The 22,529-nt window shown below is 39.4% G+C and overlaps 1 protein-coding gene across 3 annotated transcripts in view; it reads right to left on the bottom strand.

The window, feature by feature from the left end:
- The window catches only part of NWD2 (NACHT and WD repeat domain containing 2), a 57,994-nt gene that overhangs the window by 35,169 nt on the left and 296 nt on the right, over positions 1 to 22,529 (bottom strand). For 2 of the 3 annotated variants that reach the window (XM_072862829.1, XM_072862830.1), the window contains exon 2: positions 500 to 588. In XM_072862829.1, coding sequence (XP_072718930.1) covers positions 500 to 588 — 89 coding nt within the window. Of the gene's footprint in view, positions 1 to 499; positions 589 to 22,529 lie in introns of those variants that run through there. The other variant, XM_072862831.1, reaches the window with a different exon arrangement.

The raw sequence follows: 22,529 nt of genomic DNA, 5'->3' as shown, positions 1-22,529 counted from the left end.
ATTATTTTCCACATTACAGTGGAAGACAAACCCGTAGTTAGAGTGGATATAATATAACAATTGTGTGAATATACAGACGGTGCTACTTCAATGATGATTACATGAAATTAAAAATAGGTTGCATTAACTTAAGTATGGTTTCTAGAAGTACAACATGGTAATTGAGATGTAACATTATTTCTTCTTAAATACTTTGAATATCTAAAACAGTGGTGGTTTCATTAAGTTTCTAATGTGAAAGTCGTCAGTTTGTTGCCATATTGCTTTTACCACCAGTGCAATGTTGCATTGTAAAACCGTGTGTTTTTTTAATCTATTCAGAATTTACCTCAAATCTGCCTGTAAAATAATTTAAGCACATCAATTCAGTACAATTAGTATATGAAATACATTTTTTTGCAATTTTCTATTTTACCAATGATATTTAAAAATGTTATCTGTTCTAAATAGAGTTAATTTCAAGAAAAAGCAATGCAAGATTCAACACAACAAAACCTACCTGAAATTCCAGCCCATAGTTTTCCCTGCAGAATTCTCTCAGCTTAGGATACACATGTTCTCTTAGGGCGCTCCTTTCTGCTATTGTATCTGTGTCGGGGAAAAAGATGTTATTAATATTTATACAAACTCTGTTATTGTAGTCAGAGATACAGATTTATCACATAAAAAAGAGCCCTTAAAACACACACACACACACACAAACCTAATGAAAATCAAGTGCTGAGATTTGATCTCCAAACTGTACGTTGTACAAACACATAAATGTGTTTGTATGTGCAACATTAGGCTTTATACACATCTTAATATTGCAGCATATTTCAATACAGCGCAGCTGAATTGATTTTGTAATTCAGCAGTCAGAATTTATCATCAGTTTGACTTCTACGTAATTTTCAGGAAGCTGAATTTTATGAATTAGAAACACCATGGAACAAAGAGATATACCAAAGATGCAATAGATCACTATACTTAGAAATAAATCAATAACATGGATTAATGACATTCTGCCAAACACTACCACTTTCTTCACCATCTTTAATCTGATAGTAAAAGGAAGAAAGCTGTTAATAGCATCATTTATGGTATCTTTTGGTGCAGGTGATTCCTGCTATCATACTAAATGTGCAGTTCTGACATCATGTTATTCTCATCATGCAAAATGACATGTTTTGATAATGAAGTACAGTATGGCAATGATGCCAAAATTATTATAAAGTTCTGTCTGTCCAAGTTAATCTGAACACATTTATATAAAACATATCGCTCAAGAAACATACTGTCAAATTTGCAGTAAATTTGGTTAGTAATGAAATCTTGCATAGATAATAAATTTTATTGTCTCTCCCAGTAAGACTAAGCTACATGATGGATTTTGCTAGGGCTAGATTGTGACCAGTGTCAACTGAGTTAAGACACAGAGGATGACACTGTTGCTAAGTTATTTTCAAAAATAAAACACAACTGTTGTAAACTACTAGATCTGAGCGCCACGTGATGAAAAATAAAAAAGTGTTAACTTATGAATGATGGAAAACATCTACTGCAGTTAAAGCAATATTTGTATAACTGTGCTGAAACAAAACAATAGGTTAAAACTGATTTAACAATCACCATATTGTTGTAAACCAAATCCAAAACAATCCAAAACACCTCCAGAGAAATTACTTCTTATGAAATCTGCATCAAGGTAAAAAGGCTGTACCACAAAGGCTCAAAAGTACAGCCATGAACTTAATCCAATTTACCTGAATTACCACAGTTCTTCCTTCACAAACTTTTGATGGGGAAAAAAGTCAAAGGCATAGTAGTTTTCATAAAACATCCTCTCTAAGAGCAACAATATTATGTATTTACAATTTCATGTTTTAAAATATACTAACTACGCTAATCCGTTCTGAAGACAAAGAATGGTCCAGAAGCGTTAGTCAAGTCCTTGCTCCATTGCAAGCTTTCTGTTTGACTGTGGGCACGCCATTCAAAGCGAGATCCTAAATCTGGAGTGCACAGCTTTTATATACCCAGTTTGAACACTGCAAATAAGACAGACCCTCCTCTGGGTTACATTGGGAGGAGTGTGGCCTCACTCCCTCTCTCCTCACTTCCCTCTCGGGAAGTTACTACCCTCCTCTCCGGGGCACTGAAGAGGCTGCACCAGGAGTGCAGTGCCCAGCTCTGGGCACCCCAAATCAGGAGGATGAGGAAGAAACTGGAGAGGCTACTGAGATGGTCAGGGGCCAAGAGCACATGGCCTACAAGGGAAGATTGAGAGATCTGGGCTTGTTTAGTCTGGCAAAGAGTGTAAGGGGGACCTAACTGCAGCCTACAACTACTTCTAAGGCACTTACAAAGATGATGGAGCCAAGCTCTTTGTGGCAGTGTCAGTACAACAAAGGCAATGACAACATATTACAGCTTGGGAAGCTCAGGTTGGACACTAGGAGAAGCTCCTCTGTCCTTGGAGTTCTTCAAGACTCAACTAGACAAGTTCATGGTTGACCAAGTTACTGCTGGCAGCACTTCAAGAGGAAGATTAGCCCAAATGACCTCCTGAGTCCCCCTTGCAACCAGCAGTGGTCCTGTCTCTCAGAAGAACCTGCCAGTTTGGCTTAGTCATGCAGGCCCCTCGTACAGTGCCTGGGAAGACTTTGCTACTGCGTGGGCCAATGGGAGCAAAACTGTAGGGTAAAATAGCTGGTGCCAAGGACCCAATGTCCATGCCACATGTATTTCACGGGATTTTACTTTGGATTGGGCTCAACCCCCACAAACATTTGGAGTACATTAGGTGAGATCCTGGAGTTATCTTCCTGTTTTTCATCCAAAAGGAACCCAGTTCATGCACACCAAGACCACTCTATGATGTGAGTCAAAGTATATTAGATAGTGATGATCAAGAGATTCACCTCAGAAATGTATTCCGGATCTGGATGAATACAGACGCATCCTACAAATATTTAGGAATGGAGTGCAAACACCAACGCTCTCAGCCCAGAGCTGTCTGAGTTAGTACATAAGGAATAGAGGGTTGGATGAGTTGCTCCCTCCTTAGGATCCACAGTCATTAATTTTCTCTCATAGTTTAGTGCCTAAGTCAACCTTTTCTTGCAGAATGTAGCACACAGCTAACAAGGCTAATTAGCCGGAGGGTTGCACTGTGCCGACACAGTATTATTCTGGCTCCAAAGCAACTTTTCTCAGTGCCAGCTTGGAGTCACTGTACTGCACGGTGTTGCTGTACCCTGTGATAAAAGCTACCTGTGTACTTTGCTTCATTTGAAATACTTCACCTTTTTTTTTTATGTTCACAGTAACTGAGGCCCTTAGATCAGTCAGTGATAGAACTATATATTCTATATTCTTTGCCTTAAGGCAGGTTCATTTTGGCATGCAATTCTACGAAAACACAGAGCATCATATCGTCATAATTGAACGGAATAAACTCCGTTGAAAACCAACTTACTACTCAGTTACTGAGCTAAAACAAAATTATTCTTGCCTCTCTAAACTCAAATTAATCATGACTACAGCTTTGTTATTAAGGAAGCAACAATTCACAGTTACGGTTTGCAGTTACTTAAATGATCAATGTGACAATGGACAGAACAGTCTTACTAGGGAACTAAAATAGGCTAAGTTGCAGGAACAAAAAAAAATTATCGGAAAAGGGCAGAAGTTAAGAGTAAACATGATTAAATCATAAATGGGAAATATATTGTCTGAGGTATACAATAGATAAAACCATATTCTGCTGCTTTCCATTTATGCCCATAGGACTTACCCTGCAGAACCCCACTGGCTCTAGTTTTAGAACATGGTGCTGTTCCCTGCAGTGTAACTTGTAGAGTCTTGTTCAGAAAATGAAACAACACACTGCAGGAGTAGTGCTACATTTCTAATACCTTATAAATGAAAGAGAAAGAGATAAAACATTCCTTCAACTAGAACTGTGTTCTGGATAAGACACGCGGCATACCCATCCTGTATTTTTATTCCTACCTCCAAATCTAATGGAATGTGCTTATCTAATTGGAATTTGAGTCTGGTGCTTATATTAATGAATTTTAAGAATTCCCGTATTTGTAATAAGTTGTGAAACTTTAAGGAAACAGAAGTGCATATAGTTAAGATGAACTACAGTAATTAGTATGGATGGCAGATAAGCTGGTTTAATTAAATAAAATCTAACCTGATTTACAGTGACAGCAAATCTGTGAAGCTGGCAGATCCTAACAACAAAAATGTCACACAGGCAAATTCCACCTTCCAGGCTGCTGCTGCCGGGATTAACTAAATGACATTCTTCTAGCAGCCAAAATGAGACAGTAGCTATGAGATGAGCTTTATGCACCTCCTAATGTTAGTTCGTTAGCTGAAATCCAAATGATAGTCCACAATAAACTGTGGGAATGAAACTACATCTGCAAAAATGTTAAGACAAGACTTAAAAAAGCCCCAACCCTAAATTAATCTCCAATATTTAAATCAAACCAAAAAACAACCCTGTCTTGAGCGAGGCAGTGACTTGCTGAATGCATCTTTCTTGCAAGTGCTAACTCTTGCAGACGGTTGCCTCCTAAGCCAGTCCATAACCACACCATCCTGCCTACCCCTACACTTTGAACTGACTGAGAACGCTGCCGCAGCCCTTCCTCTCTTCGTGCATCCCCAGTGCAATGCTGAGGACAGAACTGAATTAGCCACGTATGTATTTATGGCCTTTCTGCCAAGTAATAGGCAATCGCTGTTTAAACACAACTGTTTGTGCGAGGTGTGATTTCTGAAGGCTTGTAGCTCAGTCAAATCACTGCCAGTTTTCATTAGAGTACTCCAAGGTGCTGCTTCTCAGCATGAACTATTTCCATGCCAAAGTCTGACCTTCAAACACAAGCTGTTCTGCTATTAAAGTCGCTTATTTTATTTTTAATAGGGAAAGTACATTTTACATTCTTGTGTTAGTAAACAGATGACGTGTATTTACAAACAGTTGCCAAACATTAATCTCTGGGATAAAATAAGTCATGGAAAATAGCCTAGTTGAAGAAAATTTCAAAATGTGTATGGAGGTGAACAGAACGAGTTAACGTGGAAGCCTGATGAAAAACGCCCATTTTCAAGCACCAGTTATTCTGTCCTAAGACCAAAGAGTTTCTCTTCTTGCTGGTGGTCGTACTGGTCGGAGTTCAGCTACAGTGATGGGAATGGCGGTCTGACACGTCGGCTGCAGTCACACAATGACTCTTATTCAACCAAGGCTCGATGCAGCTGAATAAGCAGGGTGCTCAGCCCCATCCTGTTATCGTGTGTTGCACAGGGGGTGCCAATGTGGGGACAGTGAGCCCCACTCGACCACCCTCAAAGGAGCAGCGCATTCAAGTTGAGAGTCTGTTCACAGAAACGTAACCCATGAGTAACCTTACCCAAGCACGATGCAAGCTAAGGCCCTCAAGCAGAGGAAAGTCCTAAGCAGGGAGGGTGTCTGAGCTGCCGCAGTTTGACTGACAGAGGAACGCGGCATTACCCAGCTCGCGGGAGCTGGCAGGAAAATTGCTGACTGACGTAACAGGTTGAGGCAGGCAGCTGAACCTGGAAGGACCAAGGCACAAAAAGAAGAAGAAAAAAGCTGCCCTTGCAGCTGTTCAAGCTACCACAGAAATGAACGTCATACGGGGTCAGAGAGCTGCCTGCAGGTTTCATCTCCAGCCCGTCACCCAGGAAAGAGCAGCTCCTTGTATGCACAGAAGAAACAATTTCTGTATCACCCCCCTGTGCTTGGTGTTCCCGTGCTTGCAGTGGGTCAGGACAGAAGCTTGCTGGGGGTCTTGACCTCACCTCTTTCACAGCCTACTTCTCTGCTAGCTTAGTCTCCTGCACAAATGCACGCAGGTATGTTTATTATCACCTAATGTTGGAGTCTTCTGTGCAACTATGGAGGTCTGAGGCCCTGGATGAGCAGAGAACATCTTCTAATCTAGTCCCGAATGCATATCCACTAAGATACCCAGCTATTTGCTTCCTCTAAGTTTTCTAAATGCTTAGATTTGCTGGATGGGTAGGACAGATTCTTGCCATAGGATTTTTTTTAATGCATTGCAGTATTAAAAAATGTGGGTATTTCATAACCATTGTCTACTAACTGCAGTGAGAATTTCTGTACTTGAATTATCTAAGGATATGATGCAAATAAGGTTAAAAATTACTTAGCAGGAATACCAGGTAAGGAAGTGGCTGCCAAACCTCTTAATGCTAGTATGTTCTTGTCACATAGGACTATTCAGCTGAATTATTCCTTTTAAACTGCCTTTTTCACTAATAACGCACAATAGCATTGTATATTATCCCTGATACTAAAAGCTTTGAATACCAGTAGGTAACAAATGTCCCTAAATATTATGGAAACCTTGTCTCTGAAAATAATACCATAATAGTAAGTCATTTGCATTTCTATAGTGCCTTTCATCTGAGAATCTCAGAGCACTTTGCAAGCAATGAGTTTGAATCAGGTAGCTGGTAAGAGAGGGAAAAATGACTTGAGCTACCTAGTACCCTTGCCTTCCTAGAAAATTAACTCCATAGACTCTGTTGTCATTTCCTTCCCTTGGGGTTTCTGTGAGTAGAGAGCATTAGGGTAAGCATCCAAAGCTCCCCAAGACTCTTTTTCGGGAATGGGAACAGATTGGTCTGGGTCACTTCTCCCGGTGTGCCCTCCCCAAACAACACTGCCAACCTTCAGGTCTCTACTGGCTCTCTAAGAAGGCAAAGGAGAAACTGGACAGACTGAAGGCCATTCATTAATTAAACTAAAACTCAGAACTGACTGCAACCCTCCAAATAAATTCTGACTAGCAAAATACTGCAACATTACTGTGATGTGCACAGCTGCCTGATGGTGGGAGGTCTCTCGTGGATGTGCAGAAAGTGTGCGTGACCCTGCTGGACTAAGGAGGACCTAGATGGCAGTCCTTCTGCTCAGAGGTTAGCCCTCTAGCCACCAGGATATTGCATAGTAACATTGGTGGTATCATCTCCCTCTCCTCAGCCTTCTCAGTTCTTAGAAAGATAAATACAACAGCAGTGGGCTGAGCATCTGAGCCCAAAGAAATGGCCGCTTGGCATGAAAATCAGAAGAAATAACGGAAAACAACATTAAAATAGTAAGTAATCCTGAAATGTGTCTCTCAATTGTGAATAAATGACAGGATGTGACTACAAATTTGTGGTCTACACCAGAACATTTAAACAAACACATTTTCAAAACAAAAGACCTAACTATCTGAGGCAGCATTCAAAATGTAGGGCATAATTACAAGCCTAAAACTTCTAGTTGCAGCAATTAGCTCTTCTTTTTTAGTCCCAAATCAAACAATATCCAATTTAAAATGAGGTGTAGTTTTAAAACCTACTCCTCTGAAATGTTTCCTACTGTCAGTTCTGTAAGATGACAAATTTAAAACAACACATCTAGAATACGTATTTATTATTTTTTAAATTATAATGCTTAATAGCTGGCCACATTTCACAGTGACATCTTACTTATAAAATACCCTGCATCTTGACTGTTAATATGATTAACCAGTGCCACCTATTGGCTTAATGGTAACACCCAGCTGTCAATTTATATACGTAAAAAAGTGAGGCAACTAGTAAAACCAAAGGGGTCAAGACTCCTGTTAAAACAGAGAATTTTTGGGAAATACCAGTATGGAACTGACATGACAGAAGGGAAAAGCAGTTCCTGTACCTAAGTATTAAAAGACTTTTGATTATTCCCACATGATTGTGTTCCCAATTTAAAACAAATGTTGGTTTCTGAGAGTTCTGAGTTTTATTATGTGTACAATATGCTTACATGAAACAAATGTGGATTCTGATCCAAAGGTTGGTGAAGTTAATGGAAAGATCTGTTAATCTCAGCAGATCGTAAATGAAGCTCTACATCTGTGGCATGTATTGAAACCCGGTACCTTTTGATGCCTTACTGACTTCCACAGAGTTTGGATTAAATCCTTCAATTCATAAATAAATTAATAAATAAAACCCCACTACATCCTCATTAAATCTAGTGGGTATGGTATGAGTAAGGACTCTGAAGCAGAATTTTATCTCATAATGTATCCTAATAACTAACCTCACATTGCCCCTTGGGAACATGGCACCCTTACCTGTAGATATTCTTAAAGAAAAAAAGAAGAGTTAGGTTGACCTGGAATCCTTTCCCAATCCTGCAAATGGTGCCCAGATTGCAGCTTGGGTGCCTAGGTGTCCTTACATCCCTCGGCTATGATTTGTGGCAAACACTGCAAATGCAAATGCATCTGTATGCAAATGCCAATGCACAGTGGGAGCCTTAGTGGCACCATGGGTTGAAGGCAAAATCTCTACAGGGGGAGAATTTTGCATTCTGCAAACTGCACAAGTGGAAAAATTCAACAAAATCTAATTCTTTCATTTAATAAAGCAAACTAGGAAAAGCTCTTGAAAACATGACAATTTACAAACAATTATTGTCATACAATTAAATGATGTGACAGGAGAAACTGAAGACACAGCACATTTAGAGACACCAAAATTAAGTCTGAAAATTATCTCTGCAGAACACCAAAGCTTATTACAACTAAACACTGGAAAACAGCAAAGCCTGCAAGGACAGGAATTTGCAACGATAATCAAAATTAACGTGAAAGAAAAACTTCTTCTGAAATCTAAAAGAGGACTTCTGAGTGAGCTGTGCAAAAATGCATAACAGAAGACATAAAAAGGGCCAGTGCAGTAACAAAGATACGTGCAAAAATCCTACTAATTCATCTAAAGGTGTCAACTCAGACTTCAAAAAATTATGGAATTACCTGGAAAACAGAAAAAAAGCTGTACAACACTGGGAAATATTTTTAACAATTAAGTTGTGTGTACTGCAGTAGCTTTACTATTTTTTTCTGACATCACTAGACCAAAGAGAAAACAATCAGGGTACGTTATTAAAGCACTTGAGGTAATGAGGCAGTGGCAATCAATAAAGCAATGGGATGTCACAGACATTTTGTCTCCTAACTGAACTGCAGATTCAAGTGCTGGAAGCAAACGAAGTAGTACGTTGTAGGCTTTGAGAAGGCATAAAGCAGAGGCCAGCCATAAAAAACCACGAGAAAGCAAGGCTCATGAAAGCACACGTATTTCACAGTACAGGCCCATTAAATACACCTCGTTCTGAAGAAATTCCAATAGACGCTCCTATGTGACCCTACGTCTGGCAGCGCTGCAAAGCTATGGAAGAGCTCTGCAAGCACTGTTGGCTCTCCAGTAAAGTTGCCCTTCCCTTCTCTATAAACTTTCTATTTCAGTTCACAAGTCACAAAGTTCAAATCCAGGTCGTATTCTTCCTTAAGTCTGGTGGCACATGGCCATGGTTTGGGTCACTACAAAACTGCTGAAGTCAGTCGGGCCAGCTGGAAAAGCACGACTGATAAATGTAGCCTACTGTATTGGCTTCAAGTGAAAGACGTGAAGACTTTTACACCAGAAGATGAAAAAGTCTTGAACCTGACACTTCAGGGTGTGCAGAGACACCCACAGAAGAAGTGAGAGGTGCTGCTTGCTCTCAGTGTAGTAAGTCTGCTTCAATAAAGTAGGAGTTTTCTTTGCAACAGACTTTCTTTTCTTGAGGCTGAATGGAGAGGACTATTAAATACCATCACTGCACAGTCAGAATAGTACTTGGCTGCTGTAGAAACAGTTATCAAAGATGAAGAAACTAAATGACAATCCTGGCAAAGGAGAGCAGCTGCAAGAGGGCATTAAGCCCAGAACAACAGGACTACGTGAGGGAGGGATGCCAGAAACTCAACCACACCTTGCCTAAGTAAGAGAATCTCAACTATTTCTTACAGGACTATTTCACAAACCGACAGACAACTTCTACCTAGCTATAACCACCCACTTACAGGCACTGCAGTACAACAGTTTTTGAAAGCAAGAATTCCAGGTGGGGTCTGTACTAAAAGTCATTGAGCATGACCAAATCATTCACAAAACTGGCTCGTTTGGATGGATTATGTAACATGAGAGAGGAAAACAGTGACTGACATGTAAGAGAAGAGTGATTTATCTTACCTCCGTTCTCCCTTACCCTTTCCCATTCTAATGATGCACCTAAGCATTATTTTCAGTGAAGATTATATAATCCAGTTGAAAAGGCCATTTTTAATAGATTTTCGAATGTATCTATTTTTATCAGTAAAATATTTTTGTGATGACTTGATTTTACTGTATTTTGTTTTCTTGTTCCAGATTTTATTAATTTCCTCTGCTTGCTAACCACATTTAGTTGATGATTTATATTAAGGTAATAGTAAATTTGCAGTTTAACAATCTTGAGGAGTTAGTAATTGAAAAAGGACAATACATATTCTAATCACTTACTCCATTTGGGAAGCAGATGTAGTTGAAACAACCAAGTTCAATTTCCCACTAATACATTTCACAAGCATGATACAGAAAATAATATTTGAATAACTTCCAGAACTGGCATACCAATTTAATCAATCAGTGACTGAACTACAGACTGTCTTCCAAATTAGTACTTTCAAATTACTTTAGCCATCTTCCCCAACTCTTTGCTCTTATTTTCACAATAATGATACCCAATGAGCTACGATGACCTTTAAAGGAGGATAAAGATCTTCTATGATGCTATACTCTCAACAGCAGTGTAGAAGACGGCTGAAAGTGTGGACTTGACTTCATTTCCATTTCTTGCACTGCCAGACACTATCAGTCTTTCTCAATGTCTGTGAAGGTATTTGTCCCTTGGCTATAGAATATCTAAAAACATCTCTAAGTCATCTTTTACCTTCTACACCTACATACGGTTAAACACAACTGAATCCACAACTAGGGATCTAATTTATTTTATTTGAAACAATTTTGAATTTACATAATGACTATGAGGACCTGACTGTGGTATTAACACTGGAACAATACACCAGCAATGGAATTGGTCAGTAGAATTATATAGTATTATAGATGGTTGATTATAGAAAGTATAAAATAGAAAATTCATAATTAAAACAGGTGGAGTGTAAGGAGATCATTTGCATTTTTAGCTCTGTTTTCTAAAGAAAGGAGGAATATATGATGATCTGTGTGTCTTCTACATGTCTTCTGTTATCTTTTGAAAAATATTTTTAACTCATGACTGACATTAAGCAAATCTGACAGAATGATATTAATCTCAAATATAATGAATATCCTATATGAGAATAAATCGGCAGATAAACAAGAGAAATCCTGTAAAGGAGTCTCCTCCTCCCATTCATAAATAAACCATCAAAGGAAACGCTGTAACACGAGCTATTAGACACTTCATAAATGCCTTATTTGCAGGAAAGCTTCACCTGCGACAAGCATTCCTCTGTAGGACATACGTACATGGTAAAATAATCTTTATGGGAGTTTATTGCTTTATATTAGACGTGCTTTTCTTGGGATGCATGTATCAGCTTCCTGACATGGTAAAAGCATGAAGAGGCAGAAACTAGATTTGAGAAATTTATGACTAATGACGTAGACTAGTGAAAGTTACTGAAACTCATTCTAAGCAAGGAAATTCTCAGGGAATTTTTTACCTTTGGTAGTTTCTATTGACTAATGAGTTTATTTTGTGTCTGTGTATGTTGCAGTAAGCGCTACGAGTAGTGCTATGGAAGACACAGTGCAGCAGTATGCTGTACAGCCTGTTTTCCTACGTATTTTCTTAACTGGTTTGGAGACAGCTCATGAAGAGCTAGACTATCTTCTGTTAGGAATGCCACAGGTATCTTTGATCCTGCTTCAGGCAGGAGGGCAGATCCGAAGGCCTCAAGAGGTCCCTTCCAGCCTTCTGGTCTGTGATTTGCACAATAAACAACTGCCTAATGAAATAACTGCCTAAGGTCCCTTAGACGTCTGTTACAGCCACGTATTTCTGGTTTAAATGGCATGTCATTTAACTCAATGGCACTCATTTTGCTCACCACAGATTGCTTAATTCTTTATAATCCCATGTTGTAAATTACTTGCATTTGATGATCAAAGTCATCATACAAACTTTGCTAGTGTCTTGATATGCCAAACTGGGGACCGCATACACAGGAATGCTTCAATAACTTGCTTCAAGAGCATTGCATAATTCTGCATCACATTTAAATGTAATCCGATAAATATATAAGTAAATCAAGACCATTATCAAACAATAATATGATTTTATAATTTTCCTAACATTTACCAGTACCCACTCCTAAAAAGAGGATCAACACTTACTGCTCACTGCTCTCAGTATCTGAGCTATCAGAAATATTACAGGATGGAAAATGAAGCAGAAAAATAGGCATTTTATTCAGAACAAATAACTTTGTCTTGCCAGAACAGTACAGACTATGAATCTAGCCACCAGGATTATTATCAAGTAAGAAAATATTTTTCCCTGATCTCCTTTTATAGAAATTGTGGGGCCTTTATTAAACAACAGTAGGTATGAAAAAATAAAAAGATTAAGTCCTTCATTTTAAGAAAACCACTTATAAAGCACTCATACATGATTTATGTTATGTTTGATTATGACAGTAAAGCAAGATCCTCTAGATGTGTCATGCTGGCATAGGTAGGTATGGAAAATTCTTGGCAATAAAATAACTCTTGGATTAGAGTCCTGCGTGACACACTGGACTCCTTTAGATTAGACTCCATACCTTAGGCTCCTTAGATTATTGAACACTGTCATTTCCTTATTGTTTCTTAGTATGGCTCCAGTTTAATAATCCCATGGAAATAAGAACATTCAGATAACTAGGTCTTCACAGTTAACCTCTCTTTCTATATACAGATAGACAAAAATGGATCATTACAATGATGGTTTTGGATAAAGTTACTCTTTTAGGGGGATCTGCTTTTAGGTACTCCCACTCTACAAATATTTCCACTTTTGTTTTTTGAGATCTCTTCTTTGGCTGAATACGCATGGTCTTGTTCATACAAAATTCCCACTGAAGTTAGTAGGATTAGGCATTTCACTGGGCAATAATCTATCTCAAGACTTGGAAAGGTTGTTACAAGTACCAAGACTATTAACTAATTAGTAAAGCAACTAGACAAATTCGCGGAAGCAAAGGACCTCACAGATTATTAAACACAAAGACACAATCTTTATCATTTTGTCCCTGCTGTGATCTCTTACTCTTTCATCATGCATCTGAAACTGCCAGGGTCGCAAGACGAGTATTGGGCTCCTTTGGTCTAACTCACTATGTCCGATCTTACTGCAATTGCTTCTCATTTATCTTATCTATAATAGCTGATGTGCATAACTCTACAAATATGGATAACTCCTCTTATCTAAAAGTAGTAGACCCACATGGTTATTCAATGGTTCTCAATCATTTAAAAGTAATCTTAATCTAACAAACTACAGTCAGTGAGATGGCTTGTGAATAAACATTGAGTGTAAGCTCAGGCAGTGGCAGGGATTCTGTTAAATACTCTAAAGTGCCAGTCATTTCTTCCTACATTGCATGGTCAGGCATCAATCCTGTACAGCACAAATAAACAGTACTGACTAACAGTTAATATACATTGAAACCACTATGGTAAAAAGGCTTTTTGGAGGGTTTGCACAAGCCCTTTATTTTGCCAATTATTTTTAACTTTGAACTTCTATATGCTTCTGAATGTCTATTTTGTATTTTTATGAAGTGTTGTAGCTTGTAAGAAATGCAAATGTTCTTTAGTAATACGAACACATCAAAGGGTCTAGGCTTCAGAAATGCCCGCCAATAGCAAACACTTCAGTTGGGGAGCTCTCTGAAACTAAGGCTGTCCAGATAGAGCTCTTAGTCATTAATTCTCATTTCATCTTCATGCTTTGTAAAACGTTACTAATTAGAGACTCTAAATAATAATTTTACAAATAACATTGCTATGTATCATACATACACTATAATAACTACATGTCTCAATACCTGATTCAGGTAACAGAGAGTTGGAGGACAAAGATGGAGATTTATAAAGCATAGGTGAGACCGCGAAGGTATTCAATTGCTAGTAGAGTGATATGAACTCTATTAATAAACGTTTTTGAGTGTTTAATCATACCAAAGACACCAAAGACACTATACTGAAGACTGCAGCTGTGCCACCCCAAGCAAACGCTAGGAGCAGGTTGTACAAGATTGTTTTTCAGGCCCTGACAATTTGAAATCTGATCTGTTCAGCTATTTGATCAGTCCCAAAGACCGACACTTAGCAACAGCATGACTCTGGATTAAGCCCAGTGTGGAAGTCCTGCCATTTGCTAGTCTTTGCAGCTTCTGGCACCAAGCGTATTTTGAACAGCCTGATACATCTAGTCTGTAAAGGTGACTTTTTTTTCTCTAGATCCAGATTCTGCACAATTATGACTGCAGCTGGTCAGGCATCAGGTCTGTCCAGCACAGCATCTTGTCTCTGACAATGGGCATTAGCAGATGCTTACAGAGGGAGTTTAAGACCTGGTCAAAGATAGAGGCAGGCATGTAATTATGGTGGTGATGGGGTGGCTTACAAGAGTTGCATGTGGTACATCTCCTCCTTGCCTGACCCAGCAGCATGCACATGGTACTCTGCACTGACTCGGGCTCCCTCCTCTTTACCTTGCCACACTCCCTGCTTTCAGTTACCTGTGATTTAGCCCTACTCCCCTTTTGACTAAAGATTTTGGAACGAAAAACCTCTCTCTGATACAAAACCTAAATTAATAAGAGTAGCATCAGGCCAGTGGAGTTATTTTAGAGTTGCACTGGCACAACCATGACTGAATTGGGTTCTCTAATTCTATCTATTATTATTCTTCTTTAATTAAAATTCCAGTAAGGGGATAAAGTAGTTGTCTTGAACAGCACTGCCTATATTAAAAACTGCCAGATTTCTCTGTATTCCATACACACGACTATCTATGACTACATTATATTTATATCTACCACCTTCAATATATTAAAACCAGAAATTACTGGTAGCTAAATATTACTAATGGATTATTATTGCAGCCTGAAAACATATCTTATCACAAAATACTCTTTCAGCAGATGAAAATTCAAAGAAATTTCATTTGTTTCAGATGAAAAAAATTGCCACTCAGGCACTGCCTTCATGTCTTGTATTAGAAGTTCAGTAACTCCTTGAGCTAAAGTTTTCTTTCCATAATAAATATTTTAAAATTCTCCAAACAAAACTTCGAAGTCTAATGTAGGATTTTCTCTCGTGTGTTTACACATCTGTGAACACATGCATACGTCTACACTGTCATGCATGTAAGCTTCTTGAAAGGAGTTATTTCACTGCATAAGCTTAGAGATAGGATGCCAAATTATGTACCCTTTGAGGTACACTGTTCTTACGCCATTACAGAAATCCCACCACAGAATACACGTGGTCTCCTTGAAACACAGCCTCGGAAATCCTCGTTAGTTTGCTGCACAGCAGACGGTTGCTCAGCGGAGAGGTCACCCCACTGCCCTTGGGCGGGCAGGAAAGAAGCTCCCCTGTGCTGATGGGGGAAGGCACGGTAACGCTGCCTGCACCGGGCTGCCTCGCGTTTCAATCTAGGTCTCGTACGTTGCTCAGGGAACGATTCACAATAAGGACTCCATTCAATACTGCTGCTGTCCATCATCTAACACGTTATTACATGGAATTTGCACAAGTGTTTCATTGTCCCTGTACTTAGAAACTGTGTCAAATGTACAGGGGCCGCAAGCTCCTCTTTGTCTGTCGCTGAAAGGATGACCACTCTGCGCAAGAACGAGGCACGCTCCAGTGTCCTACGCACATCTCGACTGCTCTGTATTTCTAGTTTAATAAAAAGGCGCATGCATATATATGCATGTACATATACACAAACTACAATATATGGAACCAGTCTAGCCTGCAAATACATCTGAAGAAATAAAGCAATATTTGCAAAGTTAGAATGGAAGAAAAGAAATTGTAGGTTCTGCTCTAATATTATTTCTTAAATGCTAAGAAAAACAGTCATAAAACCTAAGCTGCAGGTGCATACAACCCTGACTGTTTACAAGTTTACTTGTGGATAAAATCTAAACCCCTCAGTAAAGCTTTTACTTTTACAACGGCATTTAACAAAACCTAGGCTGTTCTTCAATAATGCTAGAATTACAGCCTTGAGTGATGCCCTTTGAACATAAATAGCCAGTTCTCACAAGGGGTCCTAACAGCAAGTTTGAAAATTGTCTATGATAGTGTGGCTTGAGTTTTATACATCCATTTATACCATTTTATACAGTTTATATTATTTTATATAATTTGGGTATATGTGTGCATGTGTGTGTATACACATTATTAACACATATACAAAAATTATAGAAAAATAAAATTTTAATAATTGTTTTAAATTAAAAAAGAATCTTCATGTGGTTAAAAATTTTAAGTGCTGATTTTTAAGTAGATAGGGTAAATACCTAATCCAGACTTTTATCTGGAGCTGATAATTCCAGATGCTGCTTAGCAGGGAGGTGACTGGGTTTCAGGTAATTTTGCTTATTTCTAAATATCAAGAAGAAAGAACAAACACAACAAACTAAATAGCTTGCTGTTTACAAAAAAAACCCCAAAAAACACCAGCCCACCCCTCTTGATCCTAGTCTTGTTCCTCAAATGCACATCCTAAGTATGTGATGAAAAATTTTGTTGAAAATTAAACAAAAGCTCTCAATGTTTCCACTTGCACATTTGGTACATTTAGAGCAAATCCTTAGCCCGGTCCCCAAGCCACATAAGCAAAGAACCCACAAAAAGAACAGGGGGACATGAAGAGCAGTTATTTTCATACAGTTTTATCAACAGTTTCTCAAGTTTATCTGTCCGTCAGAATAAACTTCAATCCAATTCAGTCTCCATCTTAGCCCCAAATTATAATTTCCTCTAACAGGAACAAAGGCTTGAGGATCTGCTCAGCAAAAAATAATCTTGTACTGGTTCTGCTTGAGATCTACCATCCCTGCCTTGCCAGTAGTTAAAAAAAAGTTAAAGCCTACATGAGACTTGCTCATACAGTCTCAAGGAGAGTCAGATCTTGCTTTCTGCTCAACCACACCAACAACAGAGTTGTTCTGTGGCACAAGAGGAAAGAGAGAAAACTTCACATAGAGGCAGAAATACTGAAAAAGGTAGGCTTCTTTCCAACCTAATGAACTGACCTCTGGGCCTCCTGAAATAAGACGTATTTCAAATCAAGGCCCATACCAAACCCAGGTACTTGAACCATGTTGCTCTCCCAAACTCTGAGATACTCAACTTTATCTCTAAAACTATTGAACTTTCTTTTTTTCCCCAAGTGTAGCTTGGTTTGTAGCTCTTAAACACTACAGTGATGTGCGTCACATGAAACCATAAATAGCTACAAAGTTAGGTAACCAGAACTGACACTTAGCATAAAAAAAGTCCTGGAGTTATTTGTCTCCACATCTCCGCAACACCTCCCTTGCAATTTCATACACTTGAACATCTGTGTTTTCCTTTAGCTAAGGAATAAATTCCACCCAGATTATATAAAATTGCCTTTAGAAAAAGATCTTCATGCAATGTATCCAAGTAAGGACACCATATGGTATTTTGGGGCTGGCCAAAATGGACCATCATTAACTAAGCATTATTCTGGCTTTTGAGTATTTCTCCACATTAACATTTCCTCAATTATATTTTTCTTAAGAGAAACAACATTTCAGGCAAAAATAATATAATACACCTGGAATATGCTAAGAATGAAAAGTTATACCTTTCTTTTATCACATATGCCAATAACTTTGTACTTAAAGCAATCATAATTCTTCATCTGTTATGAGTTATTCACCCTCATGTTCAGTAGCACTAAACTACAAATGTACAGAACGTTTTTTTTTCTTTCAGATGTACATCAACATGCATAAAAATACATGTAATTCCTGCAAAGCAGGCTACAACAATAGGTCCAAACAAAAACATTAGTAAGACCCATTTCTACAATCATTTATAGGAATAATCCTTATCTAGTCAACAAAACTAACTGCAGGTGAGAATTCTGCTTTATGTATCATGAGAAAATATGTAAATTGGACACCAAACATTTGTGCTTTATTAGAATCGAGTGTTTTTCAAATTCATACAATGTTCTGGATGATGCATGTCAATGGAAACTAAACTAAGTTGAACAATTGTATAATAAATCAAGAAAACTCCAACTCATTCAATAGTGTAAGACAAGGAAATCTCTCTCGGGCAGCCTATGGGGAAGCTGGTGAAGTTCTAACTGTACAGGTTCGTTTTATACTGTGCTTGTACAATGGAGCCGTTAAAATAGTGGTAGTATCAGCAGTATCTTCTATTAGAGTAAGATCTTAATTTTACATTTCTACATGTATATATGGGACTTCATACTTAAGGTTGTTAATCATGCCAAACCTAGTATTAGTTAGGTTTTTTATAAGCAGTTTGGTTTATAGTTTTAAAAAATGGGTACTTGAGGCACAGAAACCATGAGGAACATAGCCTCTCTGTATTAAAAAGGGCTGTTAAAACAAGGTTTGTTCATGATCTCATCACAATGGTTTCTGTTTGTACAATATGTCTTGAATGGCTGAAATGTTTGAATGGTTTGAATGTTCTGAATGGCTGAAATGGCATGAAATGTTTTGAATGGCTAAAAAATGGCTAAAAAGTATTAACTGTCAAGATCCAGTAAAAAGCAATCCTGTGTTGGAACTGAGGAGGTATGCAGAGGTGCTGCCCAGAGACGAGCGAGCAGTATGCAGCTGACATAATGGAGGGAAAGGGAGCATGCTTAGCATGTGAAGTGTTAAGTGCAACCCTGTTCACACTTTGAGATAAGACTGGCTACCACCACCTATGTCAGGACACACTCAGATGCTATATAAAGGTATTATCATCCTGTCTTCAACGGAACCACCTGTGTGTAGGATTTGGCTTTATACGTATCTCTCTTCAATGCCTTCATTTGTCTCTGCTAAATGACAGACGTGAAAGGCACCTTCACAACCAAAACTTAAAGAGCTCAGAGTAAAAAATTATCAATGTCTTAACTAAACGAAGCAATAACAAGACCTTAAGTCAAACGAGCAAAGGGCTAACTTCCTCACTTTCAGAAGAGCCAAGAGAATTTAAAATTATCAGAGTTTTGACTGTATGTTCCAATTCATAGGGTTTCATTTTCAAGACGAATTCCTAACTCCAGTTAAGGCATCGGTTTCAACCAGGGCTTGTAATATTGCCTTATATCACCAAATAATTTATTGAAATAGCGGACTTTGCCACTCAAATAATTTTCTGCTTGAAGTAGTGGTGAGAATCATTGGAATGTTCTGAACCTATATAGGGCTGCTGTCACAGGTCCCTATAATGGGACCGTATGGAAGTTCATACCTGTTGTATTTAATAGGACCTGCATGTTAATGGCAGGCATCTATACAGGCACTATTGAGTAGCAGAGAAACTGTCATTAACTGATTGCTGTTACAGTCCACAGATTTCTACATGTAACAGCAAAAGCACTTATTACAATCAGGCAAATATAACTTACTTTCCTTGTCACTTTGAAGCAATAAAATTATCTTGAGAAAACCAATAAATTATTTAAAGCAAAATCTTCAACCTCTCTTAGACAAAATATGTATTTAAAATATGTCTGATTGCTTATATCTACTGAAATGAGAAAACAGACTTATTTATATTCAAATAATAAAGCAACTTCAATGTTTCTAAAGATCCCATCATCTTCATTGATATGGACATTGATTAACTGATATCAACAATTTGAACAAGACAATACTGTTAACTACTAGGGGAAAATACGGTTTCACGTATCTACAAAATTTCCTCTGGAAAACAAGAGACTGTAATATGAAGCAATTTTGTTCCTATTACCCATGCTCACTGTCACCACTTACTGTTCTTTTTAGGGATTTCTTTTTCAGAAATTTTACAAATAATCATTTTCCTTGTTGCATAATAAAACCATAATATATTTCAGTCATACTAAAGTACGTTCGTAAAGAACAGACCAAACACCGATTCACCAGAGTTCTCCAATATACACTTATTAAATTGGTATCGTTCAAGAAAAATACTTTTAAGATGGCACGCTTTAAGTTGTAGATGGCACACTTTAAGTTGTAGATAAAGTTTTCTTGTGACTGCTAGCAGGATTAATCCCTACGCTCCTCTGGCACCCCAGTGCTGATACGCAGAGAGCACAGCCAGGGGGTAGTCACTTCTACCACTGGGAGTTTGGGCACTGCCAGCCCCTTTCAGGAATGCTCAGCACCAAGAAGAACAGGTATCAAGGGCTTTCGTATGCTGAAAATTAACAAGAAAGGCCTTAGTCATGCAAATATACATTGTAGTTCGGGGCTCAAATATGCTGAATAGTTTACTAAGTTGGAGGAGTTTAACCTTTTTTCCCAGAACTCTTGCACTGTGAACTCTTCTAGGTATTTTGCAAACAGCATTTTTATTTCTAAGTACTTTACTAGATGATATCTAAATCCCTTGTAGGCTACTTTTTCTTGTTTATGCATATATTCTTTTTCAAGGTCATGTGCAGCTAGTGATACTTTTGTGTCAGTGATATCACTGATAAATAGTCATGGTTGTTTCTCATAATTTAGAGTCCCTAAATGTTCATATAAGTGACTCATGTTGGTAATCAAAATCTGTAAACACTCTGAAATTTCTGTCCCATACTATCACTTCTGAAAGAAGGAGCAACATTGCAGATAAAATTTTGGGCACGAGAAGTCTTAATCATTGTGCTCACATGATGCTACAAAGAAGCTAATATAAATAACCCTAAACCGACCAAATTATTTTCTTCCTCTCTGTTTTTTTAAAGCTGAAATTTTGAAATAACAATGCAAGGGTAAAATCCTGCAAATGGCTTCAAACTTTTAGAATGAGTCTAATGGGTTTTTTAAATTACTTTATGAAATATCTAGCTAACATACCAAGCTATCCTGATGATAAATGCCATTCACGTCAAATACGGAGGCATCAGTAGCTCCACAGTTAAGGCGATGCTGGCAGAAATCCATTTCTAATGAACAACATGTCTTCTAAAAATCCACAGCAATTTTCTTTCAGAGCCAAATAAACATTTTTTCAATTATTGCTATTTATATGTCTTTGCTTAGATTGCAACAATAAACTGCAAGCATTTTCACGCCCTCCTTAAAGAACGGCATCTTTTCAAACAAACAGGGATGTTGGATGTGAGAGCTGAGCGTTTCCTTGTGTCGAAAGGAACTCGGAAGACCTGGAGGTGTGGGAATTCTGCAAGGCAGCACTACGCCCACTTTTTGGGCTTGTGAGCGCCGTTTCTCATACTCGCGTAAGTACTGGTGCCAAGACAATTTTCACTTCAAAATTCAAACTATTTTGTCATTTCAGGCACGATTTTCAGATCTCTGATGTTTGCAGAAAAGGTGACAGTATTGTTGAATTAGAAGTGTTGGGGGGGAAGGTGGTGGGTGGTGATGTGAAAGAGAATTGTGAATACAGTGGGCTCATTTTTACAGAAATGTCATAGGTGTGAACGCCTAATTTATTATTTCCGTGCTTCCAAGTGGGAATATGCTTCAGCAACTTAAATCTTACGAGTGGGAATGACACCTCCTGAATGTATGCAAATTCCTCGTATCAAAGGGTAATTTTAAAAATAGGCTTTAAGTAGCAAGAGGCCTAATTAGTTCAGACACCGAGTATGCGATCCCGACTTTATTAAGCTAAAATTGCAGGTTTCAGTGCGTGCTTCCTTGGAAGCAGAGTATGACCGGGATCAAAGGATCACATTTGCTGTCGCCTCAGCCGGCAGAGACCTCCTTTCACTGTGCTACGAAATCAATCGGAAACTCCCCAGGAGAGCTCCACAAAACATCCCCCCGGAAAAGCTCCCCCTTCGCTAGCAGGCAGCCCGTTTCCAGGTCCGAGACCCCCGCGTACCCTGTGCCCCGCTGCTCCGACACCGCAGAAAAGAGAGACCCCCCGGTGCCCTTCAGACGTGTCATTTACAGGCATAAAACTTCAGGAGCGGTCTGCATCGGCGCCTCCAGACCCCCTCCAAGCTGGCACACCGACGCCCGGCAAGGCGAGCCGCCCCGAGCGCTGCCACAGGCCTCGCCTCGCCCCGCGCCCCACACCGCCCGCCCCGCCCCGCCGCGCCGCCCCACACGGCGCCCGCCGGGGCCCAGCGGCCCCGCTGCCCGCAGCGCGCCGCCCTGGCGGCCCTCGGGGCCGGCTGCGGGGGGAAGGACGAGGGGCCGGTCGGCGGCCGGCTGCGGGGCAGGGACGAGGGGCCGGTCTCGGCCATCGGCCACGCCGCGGACCCCCTGAGCGAGGGCGCCCGGCGCCGCCCGGGAGCAGCGGGAAGCGCCACGGCGGCGGCCGGGCCCGGGGAGCGGCGCGGGCGCTGCGGGCGGCAGGGGGAGCTGCGGGGCGGGCGGCGGGAGCGGCGGGGCCCGGCG

The sequence above is a fragment of the Ciconia boyciana genome, chromosome 5 (genome assembly GCF_034638445.1).
Source record: "Ciconia boyciana chromosome 5, ASM3463844v1, whole genome shotgun sequence".
NCBI lineage: Eukaryota > Metazoa > Chordata > Aves > Ciconiiformes > Ciconiidae > Ciconia > Ciconia boyciana.
This window is presented reverse-complemented; position numbering and strand designations above follow the sequence as displayed.